The 22,066-nt window shown below is 41.0% G+C and overlaps 2 protein-coding genes across 7 annotated transcripts; one reads left to right on the top strand and one right to left on the bottom strand.

Moving 5' to 3' along the window:
* Nucleotides 1-2,690: 2,690 nt before the first annotated feature.
* On the top strand, nt 2,691-14,630 carry sgsm1b (small G protein signaling modulator 1b). Of its 2 annotated transcripts, XM_061062122.1 has the most exons (25): nt 2,691-2,929; nt 3,031-3,074; nt 5,577-5,652; nt 6,392-6,554; nt 6,719-6,868; nt 7,109-7,176; nt 7,277-7,419; nt 7,510-7,641; nt 8,033-8,157; nt 8,246-8,313; nt 8,408-8,571; nt 8,651-8,780; nt 9,237-9,363; nt 9,447-9,511; nt 9,613-9,758; nt 9,875-10,003; nt 10,095-10,268; nt 10,406-10,474; nt 10,809-11,996; nt 12,084-12,208; nt 12,580-12,662; nt 12,750-12,859; nt 12,950-13,046; nt 13,238-13,405; nt 13,657-14,630. In XM_061062122.1, the coding sequence occupies exons 1-25, from the start codon at nt 2,923-2,925 to the stop codon at nt 13,743-13,745; spliced, it is 3,840 nt and encodes a 1,279-aa protein (XP_060918105.1). In that variant the 5' UTR covers nt 2,691-2,922; the 3' UTR covers nt 13,746-14,630. The 2 variants fall into 2 exon arrangements, with proteins under 2 accessions (XP_060918105.1, XP_060918104.1); XM_061062121.1 differs by having other exon boundaries at nt 2,691-3,074.
* A 1,655-nt stretch (nt 14,631-16,285) lies between these two features.
* Nucleotides 16,286-21,861, bottom strand: srsf9 (serine and arginine rich splicing factor 9). 5 transcript variants are annotated; one of them, XM_061062123.1, is made up of 5 exons: nt 21,718-21,861; nt 19,928-20,238; nt 19,525-19,775; nt 17,299-17,471; nt 16,286-17,212 (listed from the first exon to the last, which is right to left on the bottom strand). In XM_061062123.1, the coding sequence occupies exons 2-5, from the start codon at nt 20,083-20,085 to the stop codon at nt 16,988-16,990; spliced, it is 807 nt and encodes a 268-aa protein (XP_060918106.1). In that variant the 5' UTR covers nt 20,086-20,238; nt 21,718-21,861; the 3' UTR covers nt 16,286-16,987. The 5 variants fall into 5 exon arrangements, with proteins under 5 accessions (XP_060918106.1, XP_060918108.1, XP_060918110.1 ...); XM_061062125.1 differs by having other exon boundaries at nt 19,928-20,104; XM_061062127.1 differs by having other exon boundaries at nt 19,928-20,107; nt 21,718-21,852.
* Nucleotides 21,862-22,066: the final 205 nt, after the last annotated feature.

Here is a 22,066-nt window from a genome sequence, read left to right as displayed (position 1 = left end):
CACAGTATATCTGAGAAAGGTTATCTGCTCTCACTTGAAGCTGTGATATATCAAGGTAAAATAACACTACTGCTAAACCAACTTGTGCTCTCCTCAAATGTATTGTCGCCTTTCTTTTTTTTCTTAAATAACTTAAACAACTTCCGACTTGCTCAAAACTACCAAACTTTCAGTAATTTCTCTTTCTATGGTTGATTTAAAGGAGTGAGGAAGGTGAGGAAGTGAGGTGGTGGAAAATCTCCTGCATGTTCTTGACAGTGCAGGTGAGTTATCTGCTCTCACCTGAAGCTGTGATAAAAGAGAGAGAGAGAGAGATAGATATCACCCTTATGAGATCATAAAATCAATGTCAGGTCGGCATTGGGAAACCTCGCCTTTTTTTTTTTTTACCCCATTTTAAGAGAACTTAATGAGGGGCAGTGTGCTTGCTTGTGTGTTTAATAGGCTCTCTGGTGTAGGCTATGGAGATTCTGAGGGAAAATCAGACTGGGAAGAAAGAGGAAAGGAAAAACAAACCACAAAAAAATTAAAAAAAATTATATATATATATTATTATATTATTATTATAATATTAACAAATGAATGAATATGTAACATCAGGTTATAGCAATGATTATAATCTTCTTCCACAACATCATCATTATTATTGTCACCATCATCATCACTACCAGCAACAACATGCACGCATATGAAGTAGTAGAGGACCCGCGCTTCACATACATTTTAAAAGTGCTCAAGCCTTGTGACAATGTCCCATCCCATGTGCAGATAAGCACAAATAACAGCTGCGCCCTCTGTTGCACTAACAACAGATGTCTCTGCGAGCAAGGAGGGTTCGACAGAGCTCGCCATTTGTAAGTTAAAATGAATCACTTTTCAAAGTTGGAAAAGTTTCAATTAGTTGAGGTGACATAACACAACACTTTCACAGACTTGAAGTAAAACTAACTTAAAATGTTATGTTATTATGACTTTTTGTTTTTACAGTGGACTGCCGTTGTTTCTCCAAATCCTCTAGCTGTCTATCTATCCTGCAGTTACAGGGAGAGAGATGAATCAGAGATTGTTCTTTCTTCACTATGTCACTGGACCACAGCCAGAGTGTATCCAGCCAAAGACCAAGCTGAAAACCTTTCATTCACAAAAGGCTTATCATTTCTCTGCTGATGGCAAATTTAGATAGTGTCTGCTGTGGCCTCATTGATGCTGGTGTTTATATGAGTGGAATGAGGAAATGAGCTTCTCATTCAGCAGACTTTGAATATGGCTCCATTCAGTATCATGCATTTTATCCAGTTGTTTTTTGGTGACCCAGTGTGACCCTTAAAATGATAGTAGATTTTGCTCACCAGTTTCTGTATGTGCTTTGTTTCCGCTCCATTTCCATTTTTTTTGTATTGTAGTCTGTATTTCCTCCTGTTTCAGGGCTTTTGGTTAGGAAATACATTATATGTTGACATGTTATTTGATTCATATTTTAGAAAGTTCTTTGACAAGCAATTAAGAAGCTACTTAAACAAGAGGCTAAGGTTGTTGTTTTTTGCCAGTTGGAAGTGTTGGAAAAAAAATATTTTCATAGTTTGAAGCCACACGTATGTCCTACCCTTGATTTTGGGTTTTTTTATGGTGTTTTTTGACCTAGTTATAACATGTAAGCTGTTGGAGGCTCAGATCACTTGTTTGTTATTGTCCTGGTCAACACAGTCTCATCCCCAACTCGTCATATATTGACGGTCGGTCAGGACCCCTTAGCGTCATTGATCGACGTAGGGGGTATCCCACGAGCTGGATGGCCTGGCCACGGTCTCATAGCGTACATATATGACGTTTTGGGAATTGTACTGAAGTCTATGGGGCGACCCTCTGCGTCGAAAATGCACGCCAAAGGGGTACCCCCGTGCGTCGATCACTGACGCTAAGGGGTCCTGACCGACTGTCAATATGTGTTGTCCTTGTTGCAGACACCCTCCACAAGAGGGCTGCTGTGAGCTAAACCTTTGTTGTTTTCAGTATTGACAGCTAGCCATGGCTGTGTGTGCGGACATTAGACTTCAGTGCTCACCTTTAGGGGGACGCTATACCCCTGGAGCCATTGCTTTGGACAAAAGGAACAGCTTACTGAACGTTTTGTCTCTGTATAAAATGCACATGCAGTGTTTCTTGTACGTGTTACTTAAGTGTGGCTGTCATGGTCAAGTGAAAAACTTCCATTAATAGGCCTAATACTTGTACTACTGTGATTAGGGACAAGTTTAGCAGAAAGTGTAAAACAGTCTGTTTATTTTATTGCAACTGAAATAGAGTGTACTATACCTTCCTGTAGCCTACAAATTTTGTTGTATGAAATGTTTGGTGTTTACGAATATAAACAGACTTCAAATGTCGCAGAGAAATGTTATGTCTTCTCTCTTGTGGTTTTGATGGTTCTTGATTGGTTTTGGTTCTTTAGGCTACAGCGTTTAATTTGGTGATAATCATAATGGAGGTGTGATTAGATGAATTGTGCAGGGTTGGATTGCCCCCCCCCCCCCCCCCATGATTCCTGGTGACGCCCCTGCTCAGGAACATTAAAAGGTCAACATTTGTAGGCAAATAAATAAACAAATAGTGAGAATCATATTTCAGTGTGTGCCTTTTAGAAATGTGTTTTTAGCAATAGTAGAACAAGTGTGTGTGTGTGTGTGTGTGTGTGTGGGTGTTGTCGTTGTAGCCTGCTGCTCAATGTAAAGGATACTGTGGCTTTAAAGGGGTGTTGGTTGGAGAAGTAGCCTAACAGATAGGTTTAATTTAGTCGCTAAGAACACATCGCGTATTCCGGAGCCTCTTCTTCGCCTTTTCTCCTCCACTCTTGTCGACATTGCCTTTTAACACTTTCTCCATACAGGCTGTGCGCAGCATCAGCATCACCCCACACCCGGAGCGATGGGAGGTACAAACGCCGTTATTATTTTTCCTGTCGTGAGCGTCAGCATCATTTATTTAAGATACAGCATCTGATTAGCATAATCGGCATGTTTTCTCCTGTGACAGAGGCCGAGACGCGCCAAAAATTACTGCGCAATGTAAAGAAAGAGGTTTGTTGCGTTTTTTTTTTTTGTTTTTTTTTATGTTTCTCTCCTGCACATTCACTGTTTGTGTTTACTGTCGCTTTGGGCTTTGACAATCTCTGTGTGCATGTGTGTGTGTGTGTGCGTGTGTGTGTGTGTGTATGCCTGTGTTTATGTGTGGACGTGGTTTCTTCGGTTTGAGCCACGACAACGCCACAGGCCTGTTTCATGAACATGATCATTTATTTCGGACAACAAGAGTCGATCGATCAGGCTGGCTGTGACATTTTTTTTTTTTACACTGGTGTGTTTCATGCTGTTGTTACTCTGGCGTTATATGGAGGTGATGACGATGATAGTGATGTTGGTGATGACGAAACTGGTGATGGTTTTATTAAAGATAAGGAAAAACACACACATAACAGGCAGTATGTGTGTGCAAAAAGCCATGTTTCCATCTCCTGGGATTATCTTTGTTTTTTTCTGAAGAAATCCTGATTAAACTGACTGACAAATTATTATCCAAAACATAAAGCTGTGACCTTGCATCTGTTTAGTTTTTGCTCCACTAATCAACTATATGGAGAAAAAAGTTAAAAAAAAAAAAAAAAAAAACATTCCACTTGATTAACTCTCACATTTTTTTTTGAGCCATTGTGATTTTAATCGGACTAGAAATCGAACCAGGCACCCCCACAGACTCCTCCAAACTGCTCAGTGATTCCCCAGGGAGAGAAGACACAGGATGTTTTATTCATTGCTGAGAAAGATGGGTACTTCTCCAGGCCTATATCGTCTGTGCTCCCCCTCACCTGTGACTCATTGCCTCTCAAACATCCATGACTGTGTATCCAGATCCTGCAGCAAGGAGGGGCTTATGTATCTTATATAGATTAATAAAGCACTGAAAGCATAATCAAATGTAGAATCTGAATTTTTATTTGAGCTTGATACAGAAATCTGTTTGCTGTGAGGAAAAAAAAAGAAAAAAAGGACTATTTGCAGATTTTTTACTGAATGATTTTAATAAAGAAAAGAGACTCTAACAATTTTGTAGCCTTCATTCACGTCATCTGCAAATGATGGATTCAGGACACGTTTTAATATAATTCCAATTAACTCCTGAAAAGGGCAAAAGATTTTCATCCCGATATGACAGGACCCTTTTGGTTCACTCTTCTGTCATTCTGTAGATACACAGCACATAACTTCTCATTAATTTCAGTCAATTTCACAATAAATCTTGTTCTGCTCGACAAACCAAAGGAGTTGTGGATCATGACATTAGCAAAAAGTTAGGGTACAGGTAGGAGTAGGCTACATATGGCTACATATGCTAAAAAAAAAAAAAATTGAGCAATTTTTTTTTTTAGCAAAATGCAAGGCTCTTAAAATGGGAATTTTTAGGATTAGGATGATAAGAGGGCAGATGTGGTGGTATAAACATGGTATAGATTTTTACCTGAGAAGGAGGAGCTTACTCTGAGATACTGCTGAGTTGTATTATGGGAAGTGTAGGAGGAACACAAGTTGGGATATTTTGGCCTCGCCGGCCTCAATTGTGACAATATTTGAAAACCTGTGTCCAGTGGCGATTGTAGAATGTGTTGAGTCCCTAGGCAAAAATTCACAGGGGAGCCTCCAACTAGAATTCATAATCATAATGCCATAACTCATAAATAATCTGACACCATCAACATTTAAAAAAAAGAATGTGAGCATTTTTTTATTTCCAAAGTTGTGATAAGTATTATTTTCAAACTTTAAATATTAAGAACATTAAGAACCTTAATTTTCCTTTTGTGTCTGTCATTGACAAACGCAGGTTTTCAGAGCAATGATGCTGCAACATTTAGCAGCAGTGAGTGAGTGCTGCCGGATGGGGCCCCCTTAGGGAGGTTTCCTACTGTCATTGCAAACTTTGCACATTTTGTGCCACTGCTTTGGTTTATATTTTGTCAGCCCTTGAGGCCCTCTAATGACCTGGGGCCCCAAGCAGTTGCTTGCCTGTTGACAAGCAGCGCTTCTGCCTGTTTTTTTCAAGCTCCTGAACTCTAAATAAAGGGAAGTAATAAAGTAAAAAATAGCCTTGAGCTACCCTGCAAGGATTCAAGAAGTAATACTTGTTTTTATCCGATTGCACAAGTCCTGTGTATCTCACTTTCCATGGATCGGTCAGAGTTGTCAAAAAAAAGAAATTATTCGAAAACATTTTTTTAAAAGTCTAGAAAATACAACAATTGACATTTGAAGAACACCACAGGATATCTGAACTTGCCTTTCCATAGTCAGTTTGAATTGTTGAAATGGAAAAATAACAAAAAAGGATGGCTAGAGTATGAATGTGTTATAGTTCAGAGTTGAACAATGGGTGCTATGTCATGTCATTGTCACGGATGTGTTGGGACACTGCTGCTCGTTTGCTGCTCATCATCACTTCTTGTATTCTCCCATTTTCTTACTTTGTCACTTTTTGTCACCATGTCAGATGGATTTAATCTTGTCTCACCATGTGCTTTTGTCTCTTAGGTGAAACAAATTATGGAGGAGGCTGTAACAAGGAAATTTGTACATGCAGACAGCAGCCACATCATTTCTTTCTGTGGTAAATATTTTTCATACTAAACCAGGGTATTCAAGGCTTTTCCTTTAGATTTAATATTTTACATGAACTTCCAATTTGCATTCTGAGGCTACACAAAAGAAGGCTGAAAAGAGAGAGAAAGTACAAGAACAAATTAGTGTAATTTGTGTCATATTTTCCTGCTGTGGACCTTAGAGAAAATTGGTATTTTTTTACCTGAAATAGCTGAAGGCATGTTTTGTTGTCATAAGTCACAGTACTGGTTAGATGTAAATATACTGCACAGGCTGATGGTCGTCATCAGTTTCACTTCCTCTTAGTTCATCCTCTCAGAGCAAAACGGTTCTTTACAGTCTGTTTAAGAAATGTAAATGCTAAGGATTTATTTTCATTATGTGATTATACATGATCTTTTTACATGAAATAAGGTACATGGAAGGATGTGATTTGAAGCCAACTAACACCCCTCAAAGGTGTTGATACTAACCAGGGGTGAGGAGTGTGCGATTCACATCCCTTATATCCTAGCAACCGTAGACAGTGTTCAGCAGATTGGAGTCTATTTCACCTGTGTTTTTCCCCCCCCTTGTTACAAGTATTCAGTCTGTATGCTTTCACAAAATGGGAGATTATGTTGTGTGATATGAAATAAAAACAAAACTCAAGGGCAGTTTTGCTCATTGAAAAGAAAGCATGAATGAATTTGTAATAATATTGACTTACACTTTGTTTCTGTGTGTGTGTGTGTTTGTTTGTGTAGCCGTAGTGGAAGCCTGCATGCTTCATGGACTGAAGCGTCGTATAGCAGGCCTGCTGTGCAGCAACAAGGTTGCGGCGCTCTTCATGAAGGTGGCAAAGAGCTTTTCCCCTGCCGAGGAGCTCTGCCACAAAGTCCAGGAGGTGGAGCAGCTTATAGAAAACAGGTGAAACGTTTACTACTCCCTGTAGGAGGCCCAGGACAGAAAATCATTACATGCAATCTTTCTTTTCCAGTGCCCTAACTCATCCCGGTGCCTTGTTGTGTCCTAAATGCTTGTAAACAACCTATGCAGACTTCTCATCCATGTTGGGTCCATTGTTGTTTCAGCAAGCAGAACACTTCCCTAAGTAATGATCGCAGTCGGCAATCCAAGTTGGCCAATCTCCCTCCTCAGGCCCTCAAACACTTGTGGATCCGAACCGCGCTGATGGAGAAGCTCCTGGACAAGATTGTCTTGTACTTGGTGGAGAACAGCAGGTACTGTATATACTGTCATTTAATGCACAAAAGCTATTAGCTGCAGAATAGTTTCTTCTGCATTAAATTTTTTTTTTTTTAAATGCAGATCTCTTCCTGTTTCTTATGTTGCACGGTTCAGCTTCAACACACATTTCAGCCTTTTGATTCATGCAAAACATCCCAAATGATGTGGTTAGCTCACAGTTCTCCTCACTTCTATTGCATGCAAAAGGAGCTTTTAATTGTTTATATCTGCAGTGCCTTCTATGAGAAGGAAGCCATGCTGATGGATCCTGTAGATGGACCAATTCTTGCATCTCTATTGGGTATTTAACAACTTTCCAATCAGACTGTTGTACCTTTTACAGTTTTTATGATCATTTTTAAGATCTTGTCCCTTAAAAATGGTTGACCTTGTTGTTACAGTTGGCCCTTGTGCTTTGGAGTACACCAAAGTTAAGACTGCAGACCATTTCTGGACCGACCCGTCAGCTGACGAGCTTGTACAGCGACATCGCATCCACAGTGGCCACTGTCGGCAGGATTCTCCCTCCAGACGGCCTGCGCTGGTTAGGACTTCTGATTGACTGAGTCATTTATTCATTCTAGTAATCAGCTATAAACTACTGTATGTAAGATGTGTCACTGACCTGTATCAGATCCAGAAGAGACAGTCCAGTGGCAGCATGGATGACCGCCCTCTCATGTGGGTGAGGGACTATGTTGAATCCCTTCACCAAAACTCCAGAGCCACACTCCTGTTCGGAAAGAACAACGTCCTGGTGCAGCCGGTACATAGTTTCTCTTTTTCATTGTATCTTTCCTTTTTTTAAAGAATAATAACATAATCATGACACTCACTTTAAAAGCTGCTGTGAGGAGTTTTAGCTGGTGATGACACACACTGACATATCTGACAGAAGCAAACAAGACAGTCAGAGAGGGATTGATTATTTCTATATTGTTTATCATAGATGCCAGAGACCTCTGCTGCAGGGTAGACAATTTGACTGTTAAGAGAAAGCAGGTTGAGATTTCTGACTTACATGTTTACAGGACAAAATTAGACAAGAGATAAAAAGCACAGCTTTGTCTTCAGGGGGCGCCAAAATCGCCACACAGGGAACATTCTTCACAGGAGCTTTAAAAGAGGGACTCAAAGGCTCTTACTTGTGTGTGCAGAGAGATGACATGGAGGCCATCCCAGGCTACCTCTCTCTACACCAAACTGCTGACCTCATGACGCTGAAATGGACGCCCAATCAGCTGATGAATGGCAGCGTGGGAGAGCTTGATTCTGAAAAAAGGTTACAGCACAATCTGATACAAATATTGTTACAATTCTGTTGGTAAAGCGTTCATTAAAGAGCTCTTATTCTCTCATCTTTCCTTCAGTGTGTATTGGGATTATGCCATGACAATTCGTTTGGATGAGATTGTGTATCTCCACTGTCATCAGCAAGGTACAAGTATCCTTTTAGGACTTATGCAAAGTATGCATTTTACGAGTGGTTAACCTGGTTTTTTTTTTAAACTCTTTGACTGTTATTTCTTCAGTGAACAGTGGGGGGACCGTCGTTTTGGTGAGCCAGGATGGGATCCAGAGACCTCCCTTACACTTCCCTAAAGGTGGCCACCTCCTGCAGTTCCTCACCTGCCTGGAGACCGGCCTGCTGCCTCACGGACAGCTGGACCCTCCGCTGTGGAACCAGAGAGGAAAGGTAAGCGAGCCCAAAACGACAACTTTTATCGTGTCTCATTTCAGCGATGCCACATAGATGAGTACATTTCATTCCACAGGGAAAGGTTTTCCCCAAACTGCGGAAAAGAAGTCCACACGGCTCCTGTGATTCTGTATCAGATAAGGAGGACGACGAAGCGACAGATTACGTCTTTCGGATCCTCTTTCCCGGCAATCAGATGGAGTTCAGTGAGTGTCTTTAGTCTTGCTGTAATGCCTCCTTGAGCTAATCCAATTAAGCATCATTAGAGATTACATCTATGATTACATTATTCTCTTAATACAGATCTACAGTTTCAGCGTGCATCAATCGGTTTTCCCTAGTCATATAATTATTGTACCTCATTCTAAAGAATTTCCCTCTAAATGTTAAACTGCTACATGGATTATCTTTTCTAGCCTGCATCCATTTTTACATCATAGTCCTATCCACAATGGTCAAACATGAATTTGTCTTTCACATCTTCATCTTTATCCTTTTCTCTTGGTTTGTGTCTATGATAGTTTTTAGAAAAGTTTTTCCTTTTCCCCAACATGCTCCCTTATGGCTTATCAATCGGATGTCAGATTGTTTTTTTTTTTTTTGGCTTGTTCATGACGATGACTTTAAACAGCGGTATTGATGAGCGCATTTATTCTGCACAGTGGCTCTGGAGCTGATGGACCAAGGCGTGAACATGTGGCAACCAACGCCCAGGAAGTCCTCGTGCTCGTCCTGCTCACAGAACGGCTCCTCTGATGGCTCGCTGCCTAACGGCTGTAACCAGGAGAGGTGAGTATTCTCTAGGAACATGTTAAAAAAAACGATCTCGCGCCATCAAACTCTCTAAATTTAAATGATTTATGTCCTGTAAGGGCTCCTTTGAAGCTCCTGTGTGACACCATGAAGTATCAGATTATCTCCCGTGCTTTCTATGGATGTGAGTACAAACAACATTCAGTTCACTTAAATTCATTGAGGAATCTGTTTTTTAAATCGATTGTTCTGGGCCAATGTGAAAGCTTCATCTTGTCTCTCCAGGGCTTGCATACTGCCGCCATCTGTCCACAGTTCGCACTCACCTTTCCGCACTCGTTAACACCACTATAGTCGACCCTGTTGTGCCCTCTGCTTCCAGAGAAGGCCTCTCTGTAGAGGTGTGGTCCAGGTTCCTCAAAGACACTTCTGTAAGATATGCTAAATGCCTTAGGTTACACATTTCAGTTTGAATTCCTTACAGATTCAATGGTCCCTGTGTGATTTCAGTGTGTGTCGATAAATAACTAGACTTGCTCTTGTCCAGGCCTTTGAGGAAAAGGAGATACACCGGCTTGTGTATTTTGGCGGTGTGGCTCCTTCACTACGCAAAGAGGTCTGGCCCTTCCTGTTGGGACACTACCAGTTCACCATGACTGAGAAATGCAGGCTGGAGGTACAACGTCCCGTCCCAGAGCGTGATTACAGGATTGTAAGGTATGCATAAACACAATGCAGTCTTTGTTGACACAGGGTTTGTGTTTCAGATAGATGAGCAGATGCGGACCATGTATGAGCAGACAATGAAGGAGTGGCAGGGCTGCGAGGCCATCGTCCTACAGCGGGAGAGGGAGAAACACGCTGAGGCTCTCGCCAGATGTTCGTCTGGAGCCAGTGTGGAGAGAGCGCCAGTGCAGCGGGACTCCACCATCAGCACAGATGTAAGTATGTTTGTCTTAGTGTGCAATGTGCTGCATTATGTAACCATCATCAATGCAACTGTTTTGTGTTTGATGGGCATTCTGTCTTAAAGTCCTGGTTTCATTCTCTTCTCCCCCGCCCCCCCCCCTGACTGCAGTCGTCTCTATGTAGCAGCTCAGACCCACAAAATGCAAACTCACAAAGTGATTCCAGCAGCAGTGCACAGGTAGTAGACTTCACCTCTTTTGTATTAAAAGTGTTATCATATTTTCTACAACTTCATTGTTTACTGCAATAGTAAAGAGCATACAAAAGATTTATTTCCTTCACTCAATTAAAATCATATGCTTGTAAACTTGTAAAAAAAAAAAGATTGTGAGATAACATTCAAATGTTTGATCATCATTGAATTCAATAAGAAGCAGCAAGAAAACTTTGTGAACATGGGAAGATTTTCAGTAATAAATAAGTGAAAACAAGGCTGTCTGATTTGTTCAAAAGTGTTGACCTTTACTTTAAAATATGATCTGCATGTTCACCACTTTCCTTTTTGTGACCAGGTTTTTGGATCAGTCGAGGCAGTAGATCAGATTGAGACTGAACCCAAGTCTGAGGCTGGAGAAGATCAGCACAGTAGTCCAGTAAAAGAAGGCACAAGTACATCTGCAGACACCCCACAACTTCCCTCCTCTTTAGATCTGTCAAATCTGCATCCAGGTTCAGAAAACCAACTGGAGTCAGCTGTTGGATCTGCGATCTCTCTGCAGCCAGAGGAAGCACCAGAAGTCTTGGATGAGAAAGTGAAAGCTAGAGCAGAGGTGTCAACAGAGGATGTGATGGATCTAGCAGCAAAGGACGAGGCTTTGGAGACAAAAGTGGAGACAGCTTCAGAAGGTGATGTGGTTAAGGACTCAGGAGAGACGTCTGAATCTACGGAGAAACCTGCAGACGACGAAGATAAAACAAAAAATGAGCAATCAGATGATTCAAAAGCCGTGGACACAAATATGAATTTAAGATGTGCTCCAGAGAACACAAATGTCCTAAAGCTAGAAACAGAGATTCATAACGAATACTTTCAAGCACCTCCCCTCGGGCAGACCTTCACTTTTCAAGCACAAAAAGATCAGCAAGTGGAGCCGTTATGTCCGAGTATAGCAGCAAAAGATACAGAACCAACAAGTGCAGTAGAGCCAGAGATTCTTAAAAGACCTGAAACATCTCTGGAAAAATCCCCAATGTCAAAGGCCTGCACCGGGGAATCAGAGAGAAAGGATGCTGAGGCAACAGTGTGTGACTTGGCTGAAATCAAAAAAGCGGCAGAAATCCCGTTTGAGAAACCTGGTTCAAATTCACCGGTCAGACAGGTTCTGAACGCTCTTCAGTCAGCGTCAAGGGGGAGCCTTTCATTATCATCCCGGCAGTCTCCGGACACAGCCGATTCAGATGACTCACCTTCTGCCCTGGAAATGGAGGACATTGCAGGGATAACATGTGTGAACTCTGAGGATATTAAAGCCAGGCCTTTGGCAGGACTGGCTGCACCCCCTGTCTGCCTGGCACGAAGGGAGAAAATGGCTTCAGTGGATTCTGTTCTGGATCACCAGCTGGACACGAGTCCGGAGGGCACTGACCTCGGCCTGTCTGAAGAGGAGCCGGAGATGGAAAACGTGCTCCCTGAAGCAGAGTCTGCAGAGGCGGGAGGAGACACCAAGCATGACGAATCCTCAGAAGAACAGACCTATTCTGTAAGCGTTACGTTTGACATGCATTTAGTCCTTCTGTTTTATCCTACAGCTGATAATGACTAAGATCACTGTGATTTTTTTTTTTAGCAAGAAATACTCGACATGTACCTGATCAATTTACATCGCATTGACAAAGACGTCAGACGCTGTGACAGAGCATATTGGTACTTCACTCCTGAGAACCTGGACAAGCTGCGTAACATCATGTGCAGGTAAAGAGCCAACATGCTAAATGTCCTTTACGTGTGTGACGTCTACCGTTGATAATTTGCCCTCTTGTTTCTCTATCGTGATTATTGTTTCACCATCAGGACTGACAGGTTGCCAGAGTAGAAACCTGTTAATCCAAAGGTAGCCACACAACACATTCAGCCCAACCCAGAAAGTGTTGGGAAATCTCAGACTTCTCTATGACTGAACGACTTTTGCAACCAGTATAATCGCCCCCCTGCTGGTCATTTGAGGAAATGCGTGTTAAAGACACTTGCGCATTGGCTTCACTTTCCAGAACCAAAGGCTAGTATAGGTCTACTTACATACTCTTCGGCTTCCATCTGTAAAAGATAATCCGGTTGTTTTCCAGCTACGTCTGGAAGCATCTGGATACAGGATACGTCCAGGGCATGTGTGATCTGCTGGCTCCCCTGCTGGTTATCCTGGATGATGGTAAGCTTGGAGGAACTATATTCCCTAAATGTTCAATAATGACAGAATAAGAAACTTTTGAACTTTTCTGTGTGTTGTGCTTCCCAGAGGTCATGGCGTTCAGCTGCTTCACTGAGCTGATGAAGAGGATGAACCAGAACTTTCCTCATGGAGGTGCCATGGACTCTCACTTCGCAAATATGCGCTCTCTTATCCAGGTGTGTACGTACAGAATGTGAACAAAAAATGCCTATACCTGTAAGAAATCTTTTTGGTGAAATGTTGACATTTGTTTTTCTATTTATAAGATCCTGGACTCTGAGCTGTTTGAACTGATGCAACAGAATGGAGACTACACTCACTTCTACTTCTGCTATCGCTGGTTTCTACTTGACTTCAAAAGAGGTTATGGGAACCACAAAAATCATGATATTATCTTTCTTTTGGTTTATTTATTGAGATGCAGTACACATAGAGAATTGAAATGTGGTCGTAGGCAGGTTGGGATTGAACGCACTGCATCACAGTGCTTCTTTGATTGCCTATTAAAGCGAACGACGAACTGAACACCTGATGCATTCTTTGTTTCTTAACAGAAATGGTGTATGATGATGTGTACTCTGTGTGGGAAACAATCTGGGCAGCCAAGTACACGTCCTCTGAGCACTTTGGGCTCTTCATCGCTCTGGCTCTTGTAGAGATGTATCGAGACATAATCCTGGAAAACAACATGGACTTCACAGACATCATCAAGTTCTTTAATGGTAAGAAGAGAGAGAAGAAGAGAAATACAGATGTAAGAATATGCCACAAAAAGTGTGGCTAAGCAATTGCCAAGCACCATCATGTTTACAACAGACTGATTAAGCCAGAAGATTACATTCAGTTTTTAGCAAGGATTATGTAAAATGCATTCAGTATACAAGGATGTTCATGCTTATAAAAGTTCTTAACAGTATATAACAGTGACGTCATTATTTAGGGAAAATAAATAACTCTGAACTTCTCTTCTCAGAAATGGCAGAGCGACACAACGTCCCGCAGGTCCTGTTGATGGCTCGAGAGTTGGTCAACAAAGTGCAAACACTCATAGAAAACAAGTGATGCAGGTTGTTGCTGCTCCTCTGCTGCTGCTCCCACTTTTTCTTTGTGCTATATTGTTTAAGAATACTGACACTAACACTTACTGTCAATAGTCTCAGAGGAAACTGATGAAAATGAAATGCAGTGAGCGGTACAGTACTGAAAAGCCAACTGGTAATTAAAGCTGCTTATTATTCAACAATAGTTGTTTAACAACCCTTTTCCAGTTGTGCCTGTCTTTGTTTACTTTGAAAAGTGTTGTTGTTCACCCAGTGAATGTACCCTTGTTGAAAACTGCTTGGGGATGTGGTTTTATTTGCCTTAAATTTGCTATTTTTCAGGGACACAGCAACCAAATGAATCTCTGTATTATATTAACCATGGTATATTTTGTTCAGTTCTACCTACCGTACATCTTCAGTATATTTTCAGTGTGATTGTTATTTTGCTGAAATTGTAGCTATGATAATTGAACATCTTGTGATGCACTTGAATATATTTTCAATGATATCTGTCATTGTAAGAGGATTTGGTCACGTAAACATCAGAGGTACGTTCGTAACTGACAAAGCCCTGCTCGGTCAAAAGTAGCATGTATGGTCTTCTCTTTCATATCCATTTTGAGGACCAGTGACTGGCTTCTTGAGGCCTTGTGGTCACCCCCTTGTTTTTGCACACAAGCTTGCAGGGTATCTCGACCGATCCTGTAAACTCTGTGGACAAAATATGTTCATGATTGCACATAGCTCTCCTTCTGTCTCCGGCCTCCACTATGCATTGTTTAAGACGTGATTCAGCCCGTGTTAAATCATCCCTAGTACCTTGTTCTGGCTTTTACTTCTGTGCAGACCAATGCTTCTCTGGAATCTATGAACAGCTCATGTAGACAACTACATTCATTCTTCTTACTTAAAATAACACAATGCAGCCCAGGCTGACGAATGCAGCTTCAGCACACAGGACAGTGCGGTCACATGCTGCTCCATTGCAGCATTGTGAAAACTGCTTTGATGGTTCACTTGAACTGAAGTGGTTTCAAGTAAAGGTAGCACACTTCCTCTAATCTGCACCAAACGCCCCCTCTTTCCACCAGACCAGTCTGCAAAGCCAATCTTGGTTGCCTTGTTATCACCACGCTCTAGTGATGTTTTTTATATACCCAAACTATAACAGAAAGGTTGATATTTCCCAGAGTGTAACAGTGCATTTGTCTTCATTATTACCTCAAGATTTCTGTGTTCATTCCATAGACTATAGTTCATGCCTGTTAAACTGAACCCCTCATGTGAGCCTAAAGTCAGTATCACGTTCATGGAGTCACTTGAGATTGTACATTTTCTCTAAGGCGATCTTTAAAGCCCTCATCAGGATTTTAGTCTACTTAGTACCACATGGTAAACTATTCCATTTCTGGGGGTTTGGTTCTGTGGTAGCTGGTCAGTGGTGTGCATCCATGCAGCTGTTTCATTTTTAAGTCCATGAGTTTTAAGAAACATAGAGCTGGATGTTCTGCTGTTAACCCAATATAGTGGACACTGATGGGATGTCATTTGTTGAGCAGAAAAATGAACATTTAAAGGAACAATTTCAAATTCGAGCCTAGAAATCACTTTCTGTTTGACAGAAATATACGATTTGTATCCTAAACCAAAAACTATCTACCCGGCTATAAACCAGAACATTGTCAGAAAGTGTCTATTATAGTGGAGACTCTCAGTTTCGTATGAGCCAAAACACACCCATGTTTGATTCACCGTGGCTTAAACTTGTTGAGTTTTGCAATCACCACTTATGTGTCTCCATCTTCAGAAACATGCCTGAGTATTGCTGTTCGTGTATTGCTGTATCTGTGGTCAAAAGATATTCTGTAAAATGTGTTCTAAGAGATTGACTTACTGTATAACTAAGCTAGTACATATTTATTATTAAATGCAATACGATGTCTGTATATGGGCTTAATCTGATTATAATGAAGAGTTTAAAAAAAAACGCCATTGGAAATAAATATATTTTATTTTTTTCTGTCTTCTCAAATTGTCACCTGGTAGAATTAATTTATGGTGTATTAAAAATATTATATTTTGCATCCCATGTGCCTCATGTGTGCTTCCAAACTTGATACTTACTCAAAGTTATAGACTGCAGAAGTTCAACGTAAGAGTACAGAGATGTGATGTCAACACACAATAGAGTAAGTAGGGCACAATTCAAGGCAGGGTTTCAGACTGTTTCTGAGGGAGCAGAGATTGAGGCTAAAATTAGAAAAACACAGAGTCATTGATGGTGATGTTAGAAATGCATGTGCTTTTTTTTTTTTTACCTGAGTCTAAATTTTGGTTGTGAAAACACTTGTTTTTGTATTTAATGTAGCTGGATTATAATCATCCAGTAATTGAAAAGTAGGCAAAGTTTTGTCTTTAAAGCATAGCTTGGTATAATGTAAGGCGTTATACCAGGATGTAGAGGGACACATTTGAGTTCAAACACCACTTGAAAACCTTTGTTTTACATTTGAAAAAGTTAATTACAAATTTTTAGTAAAATAAAAAAGAAAGTCACAGTAAAACTTTTGCATTTTATTGGTAATGAGTAAACAAAAAACATTACAGATGCATACAAATTATAATCCACCAACAGGCCAACACGATCAATGTTACACAATGAAAGAAAATCATCTGGCATGTGCAGCTCACAGTCATTAGGTGTCACTACTCTAAAAGGCTGGCTAATTCTACACATTGTGAATCAGTGGAGGGTATTGATATGCTTCACAGGTTCTTAGATTGGCAAAAACTTCACAATTTAAGCTACAGAAACGTGACACACAAAAAGGTAAATTATGTAAAGGAAATTACATTGAGACCTTCAGTGTGATCACTGCAGGAAGGTGTCATTAGTTTTAGACAGTATCACATCACATGTGTTTGCTGCTTCCTGACAAGGAATGACATCATAACCCAGGTTTTCTTTATAAAAGAAACCTCCAATATGTTACACAACGGCAGCAGGTATTTCACTATGCTTAGGAAGAACACAAGACATCACTTTTAATTCAAACATTTGGGTGTTCAAAACAGACAGACGACTTTAAGGCTGTGGGGAGGAACAGGATGAGGATCAGGCGAACCTGAACATGGAATGTACGTAGCACGAAATAACAATCATGTATGCTAATGAAGAGGCCTGGGATTTAAAAAATGCATAAAATAAAAAGTTGAATTACAAAACTTTTCTTTCGATTCCTTTATAAATGATTGGCCGTCCTACCGGTAATGACGAGGTGGTGGGCTGTGCTGCGGAGGGTGCCTCCTTGGTGGTGGGCTATGACGTGACATTGCATGGCGTGGAGGTGACTGGTAGCGGGGAGGGGGAGATCCTCTGTTATGGTAAGGAGGTGAATAGCGACCTCTTGATCTAGAACGGGAACGCGACCGGTCCCAGGTGGCGTTACCCCTCTCCTCAAAGACACGGATGTAGGCAGTCTCACCCTACAAGAGGAAAGGTTAAGACATTTAGTCCTCTAGGAATTAGAAAGATGTGACGATTAACAGGTCTCATCAGAAGTGGAACTCACTTGATGTGAATGAAACTCAGTCCGATCCAATCTGCGTAATGCGTAGTCCATGTCTTCCCTACGGAGAAATTCCACTACGCCCTCTCCGTCACGCTGAACATCTGCAAAACAAACGTCTCCTGCCTCGCGCATATGATCCTTCAAGTCCTGCCAGCTTCCAGTCGGTGGTAACCCTTTAAAGAAAAATGTGAAGGGGTCAAACGCTTCTTTCTAGCTTTAAAACCTTTATAAATGCAGGGACAGGATTTTTTGTGTAGATAATTTTAGAAAAAAGTTTTATTAATGAATTAATAGCATTATGAATTCTGAGCTTGGCATTCATGACATTTAAAAGATATATGAAAACAGATAAAGAAATGGGATAACATACTACATCTATGAGCTGCTGTACAGCTGCATAACATAGGTGTCCTTAAATTGTATGAGTCGTGTAATGACTATATATTGGGTTTAGCATAATATGACTGGCATTTTTTTTTTTTGCAATGCTCTTTGGAATTTGTAGTTTACTTACTTCTGCAATCATTGACTTTCTTAGATTATTAAAGTTAGTCATTGCTAAACTCTAGAAACAGGTCAAGTCAGGCAACTCTATAAATCTTACACTTTAAGGGGTGGGGCTTAGAATAAAGTACAAGCATGCTAGTAGAGAGATGCTAAAAGAAATGTAGCACGAGACAAATAAGATATGATAAGCAAGAACAAAATTACACCTACCTGTCACTAGAGTTGATGTGTGAGATTTTGTAGCCAATACGACTGGTTTTAGTGTTTAGTTTATTGTCCTGAGTTAAGGAGCTGACTTGACCTCATCCAATTTGTCCCATTGTCCTCCAGTCAGTCATGAAAGATTTCTGCCTATGACTTAAAGCGTCCTTTACTAGTTCCCTTGTCCTTGTGTTCACCATCAGATATATATGCCTTTGACTTGTGTGGTCCTTTACTAGTCCTCTTGTCCTCCACTGTGCCATGAGAGAAAGAAACACATCTGCCTATGTTTCATGATGTACTCTACAAGTCCCCTGTCCTCCAGTCCGCCACGAGAGAAAGAAAATACATGCGTATATTTGCCTGTGACTGTGGTCTTTTGCTAGGATTTCTGTTCTCCAGTTTTGCTTGAAAGAGAAATACACCAGCCTATGAGCAACAAAGGCCAGTCCGCCATGAGAAAGAGAAACACATCTTCATTTAGAGGTCCTCTTGTCCTCTTCTCTGCCGGGAGTGCGAGAAACATATCTGCCTATTATATCACTCTTGATGTTTTCCACTAGCCCTCTCTTTCTCCAACTAACCATATCTGCCTCCAACTTTTAACTTTCTCAACTATTCTCCTTGAGGTGAGTATCTCAGGTTGAGACCCCAAAAAATAATTACATGTTTCGGTTTTTTAACATCTTCTACTAGTCCCTTTGTCCTCCAGTCCACCAGGAGAAATATAGATGCCTTTGACATGTGGGATTTTTTTTGTCTCCTTGTCCTCCAGTCAGACATGATAGATAACTGGACCTGTCTATGACCCATGATATCTTTAATAAGTCCTCTTGATATCCAATTGGCCATGAGAGATAGGAATTCATTTTCCTACGTCTTTTGACATTATCCTAGTCCTCTTGTCCGCCAAGAAAGAGAGAAACAGAACTGCCTATGCCTCCTGATATGCTCTATCAGTGTTTTTGTCCTCCAGTCTGGCTTGAGTGATAAATATAGCTGCCTATGACCTGTGACATCCGTTACTACTCTCCTTGACCTCCAGTCAGTCATGCGAAATATGTGCCTTTGACTCATGTGTTCTTCTACCAGTCCTTTTACTTGTCCTCCAGTCCGCCATGAGAGAAAGACAGATATCTGCCTACAACTATTTTGCCCCATACTAGTCCTCTTGTCCTCCAGTCCAGCATGAGATACATCTCTGTCTTCCACTCATGTTGTTTTTTTTACTTGTCCCCTTGTCCTCCATGAGAAAGAAAAATATCTACTTATTACTTATGAGGCCCTTTTAGAGTCCAATTTTCCTTAGGTCAGCCATGCGAGAGAGGGAGAATTTATCTGCCTATTACTAATGAAGTCCATCTACTAGAGCCATTGATCTCCAGTCCGCCATGAGAGAGAAAGAAACACATTTGCCTACGCCCCTTACATCCACCATCCTACAAATCCACTTGACCTCCAGGATGCCATAAGAGAGAGTAAAGTAATAATTGGCTATGAGTCACGACTTCCACCTACCAGTCACAGTGACCCGGAACTCAGATCTCCTGGTTGGGGGTCCAAACCTTCCTCTGGGTCCTCCTCCTCCTCCTCCTCCTGCTCCTCCTCCTCCTCCTCCACCACCACCACCACCACCACCTCCACCTCCTCCTCCTCCTCCTCCTCCCATCGCACCAAATTTAGCACCAGAGGATCGAGGATACTCTACACGCAGCTTAGAGTCTCCATATCCATATCCATTCCTTCCATAGACAGCGTCATCTGCATCCCTAAGAGAAGAGAGCAAAGAACTCCTTACCAATGTACGCCTCTTTCAGTGGCGGAAATGGACCTGGACAGGCCACTTCCATCCATTCCCTGCTGTCAGCTTTAGGTGTCGGACATGGGGAATGTGTTTCATCCTGCAATCCCTAAAACTCACCGTGGGTCTTCAAACCGGACAAAGGCAAAAGGTATAGTGCCTCTATTGTTCTTCAATTCGATATCACGGATTTTTCCATATTTGTAGAAGAGATCCTCAATGTCTCTCTCCTGGATATCCATGGGAAGATTCCCCACATAGATCCGTCCGTCAGACATGGTGGTTGAGTGAGTGGCTCTGCTGACACAGAATGGGGGGAAACTGCTGACTTTAAGGTGACTGCGTGCTTATTTAAAAAAAAAAGCTCTGGATGAGGTCCTTTTCCTTTTTCTAGTCCCAGTCCAATACTTAGTCCAACCTCCTCCAATTTTCTGAATTCAGACAAAATAGAACCCGGTAGTCACGATTGAAGTAAACGACAGTCAAGAAAAAAACGACTCAGGACCCAGGATCCACATCTGAAAGCTTAAAAACACAATGTAATAGAGTTCCAACAACTGCTGCAGAGCATTATTGTCTGAAATCGTGATAATCCGGTAGAGAAAAGCTAACTAATAATAAACGCGATTAAAATACAAATAGCTCCTTTCTTATAGTGTAAACACTTATATGTACATTTGGGTGTCAAATGTATGGAAAACCAGCATCTTTCATCTTAAAATTGAATTTAATAGATACTGTTTTCAAAGCATCATTGGTGGTACTCCAGCCATTAATTCAGGGGTTTGCTTCAAATTTGTATATTTGTGTATTTTCAAACTACCAGCATGACAGCAGGAAGATTAAGACAAGTAGACATTTGCTTTTGTAAATTAAAGGAGTGACTGATTCAATACAAGTCATCAACTATTGAATCAAGTCATCAACTAATACAGTGCAAAGTAAGAATAAAACATTTAGACCAGTGGTTCCCAAAGTGGGGGTCGGGACCCCCAGGGGGGTCGCGAGATGCCTTCCATAAAAAAATAAAAAATCATTTAAAAGTATATATTTTTACCCATTTTTGTAAATATACAAAAAGTAGTCTAATGTCATATAAGACATAGTATCATTAAGTGAAATTAATGTGTACATTTTTATTGTTTTGAGGCTGTTTTATTATTTTGTGTTCCTAGTTTTTGGATAGGTTTATTAGTGTGTGCGTGGCTGTCGCTACTTATATACCTAACGAACCACCTTAAAGAACAGTGGGGGGTCCCCAGTTTCTGTCACCCTTATTTTGGGGGTCACGACCTGAAAAGTTTGGGAACCCCTGATTTATTGTAATAAACTCACCTCTCATAAAGTCTGTAACAAAGAGAGATTTATGACAAAAGGGCTGTTTTATATCTCTTTACACACCTTGTATCGGTGACACCACGACTGGTTAATTATTAATGTTTATCATGTTGTATCTTAACCCACAGTTTACTATTTTTCGGAAATACAACATCATTTAACTTAGAAAACTTGGTTGAGGTGGTGAAGTGTTTTATTTGTGAGTTTACTAATGTTGACAGGTCCTGGTTTATACTGACCAATAGACAGTCGACACAGCTCACCGTGGTTTACATTACAACCCACAGTTGCATTAATAACACACAGTTCATGCTTTCAGTTATTTTGAACATGAACCAGGACTCGTTTTAAAAACGGGCTCCACTTTAAAATAGGCTTGAAAGCAGAAGACAGCGTTAAGGCAGTTTCCTTTGTTGATAATGTAAAGTTAGCTAGTCGCGCTAACGAGTATGTTTCCGCTAAACTGCACCAATATTTATCACACCCAAACATGAAAAGAAACATGTAGTGCACATTAATGAAACACAAACGTTGAATATCGCCGGAATAATTAGATAAAAATCGCCGGTTACCTTTCTAAGCGAGTGAAAGCGCCTTCTTTGACGATTTAATGATAGTAGTACGCAGACTGTGATGCTTCCGCATTGGATAGCTACATTAGCAAGTGGCTTTGTGTCTTCTTCTACTCCCCAATATCGGTAGAGAGTAGTGAAGGTTGCTGCATTGTTGCCACCTGCCTGTTTGGAAGGAATCGAACACACCCCAAGAGGCGGTATACCGAATCTTGTCTTCTAAAAATGTTTGACATCTAGGTTAGCCATTTACGAAAGAGTTGTAGAATAGACCCAGAACAGAAGACTTGACCCCTAACCCTAACCCTAACCCTAACCCTATGGACATTTTGGGGACGAGATTTCTAGG

Source organism: Labrus mixtus, chromosome 17 (assembly GCF_963584025.1).
Source record: "Labrus mixtus chromosome 17, fLabMix1.1, whole genome shotgun sequence".
Lineage (NCBI taxonomy): Eukaryota > Metazoa > Chordata > Actinopteri > Labriformes > Labridae > Labrus > Labrus mixtus.
This window is presented reverse-complemented; position numbering and strand designations above follow the sequence as displayed.

What these genes read in the sequence shown, in the direction of transcription:
- sgsm1b (XM_061062121.1), top strand. Translation starts at nt 3,012, where the DNA reads ATGTTTTCTCCTGTGACAGAGGCCGAGACGCGCCAAAAATTACTGCGC. An exon ending in AATTCTTGCATCTCTATTGG is followed by an intron (nt 7,177 to 7,276) that starts GTATTTAACAAC and finishes TTGTTGTTACAG; the next exon opens with TTGGCCCTTGTGCTTTGGAG. An exon ending in CTCCCGTGCTTTCTATGGAT is followed by an intron (nt 9,512 to 9,612) that starts GTGAGTACAAAC and finishes TTGTCTCTCCAG; the next exon opens with GGCTTGCATACTGCCGCCAT.
- srsf9 (XM_061062123.1), bottom strand. Translation starts at nt 20,085, where the DNA reads ATGTCTGACGGACGGATCTATGTGGGGAATCTTCCCATGGATATCCAG. An exon ending in GTCCGGTTTGAAGACCCACG is followed by an intron (nt 19,776 to 19,927) that starts GTGAGTTTTAGG and finishes CTCTTCTCTTAG; the next exon opens with GGATGCAGATGACGCTGTCT. An exon ending in CTGAGTTTCATTCACATCAA is followed by an intron (nt 17,213 to 17,298) that starts GTGAGTTCCACT and finishes TTCCTCTTGTAG; the next exon opens with GGTGAGACTGCCTACATCCG.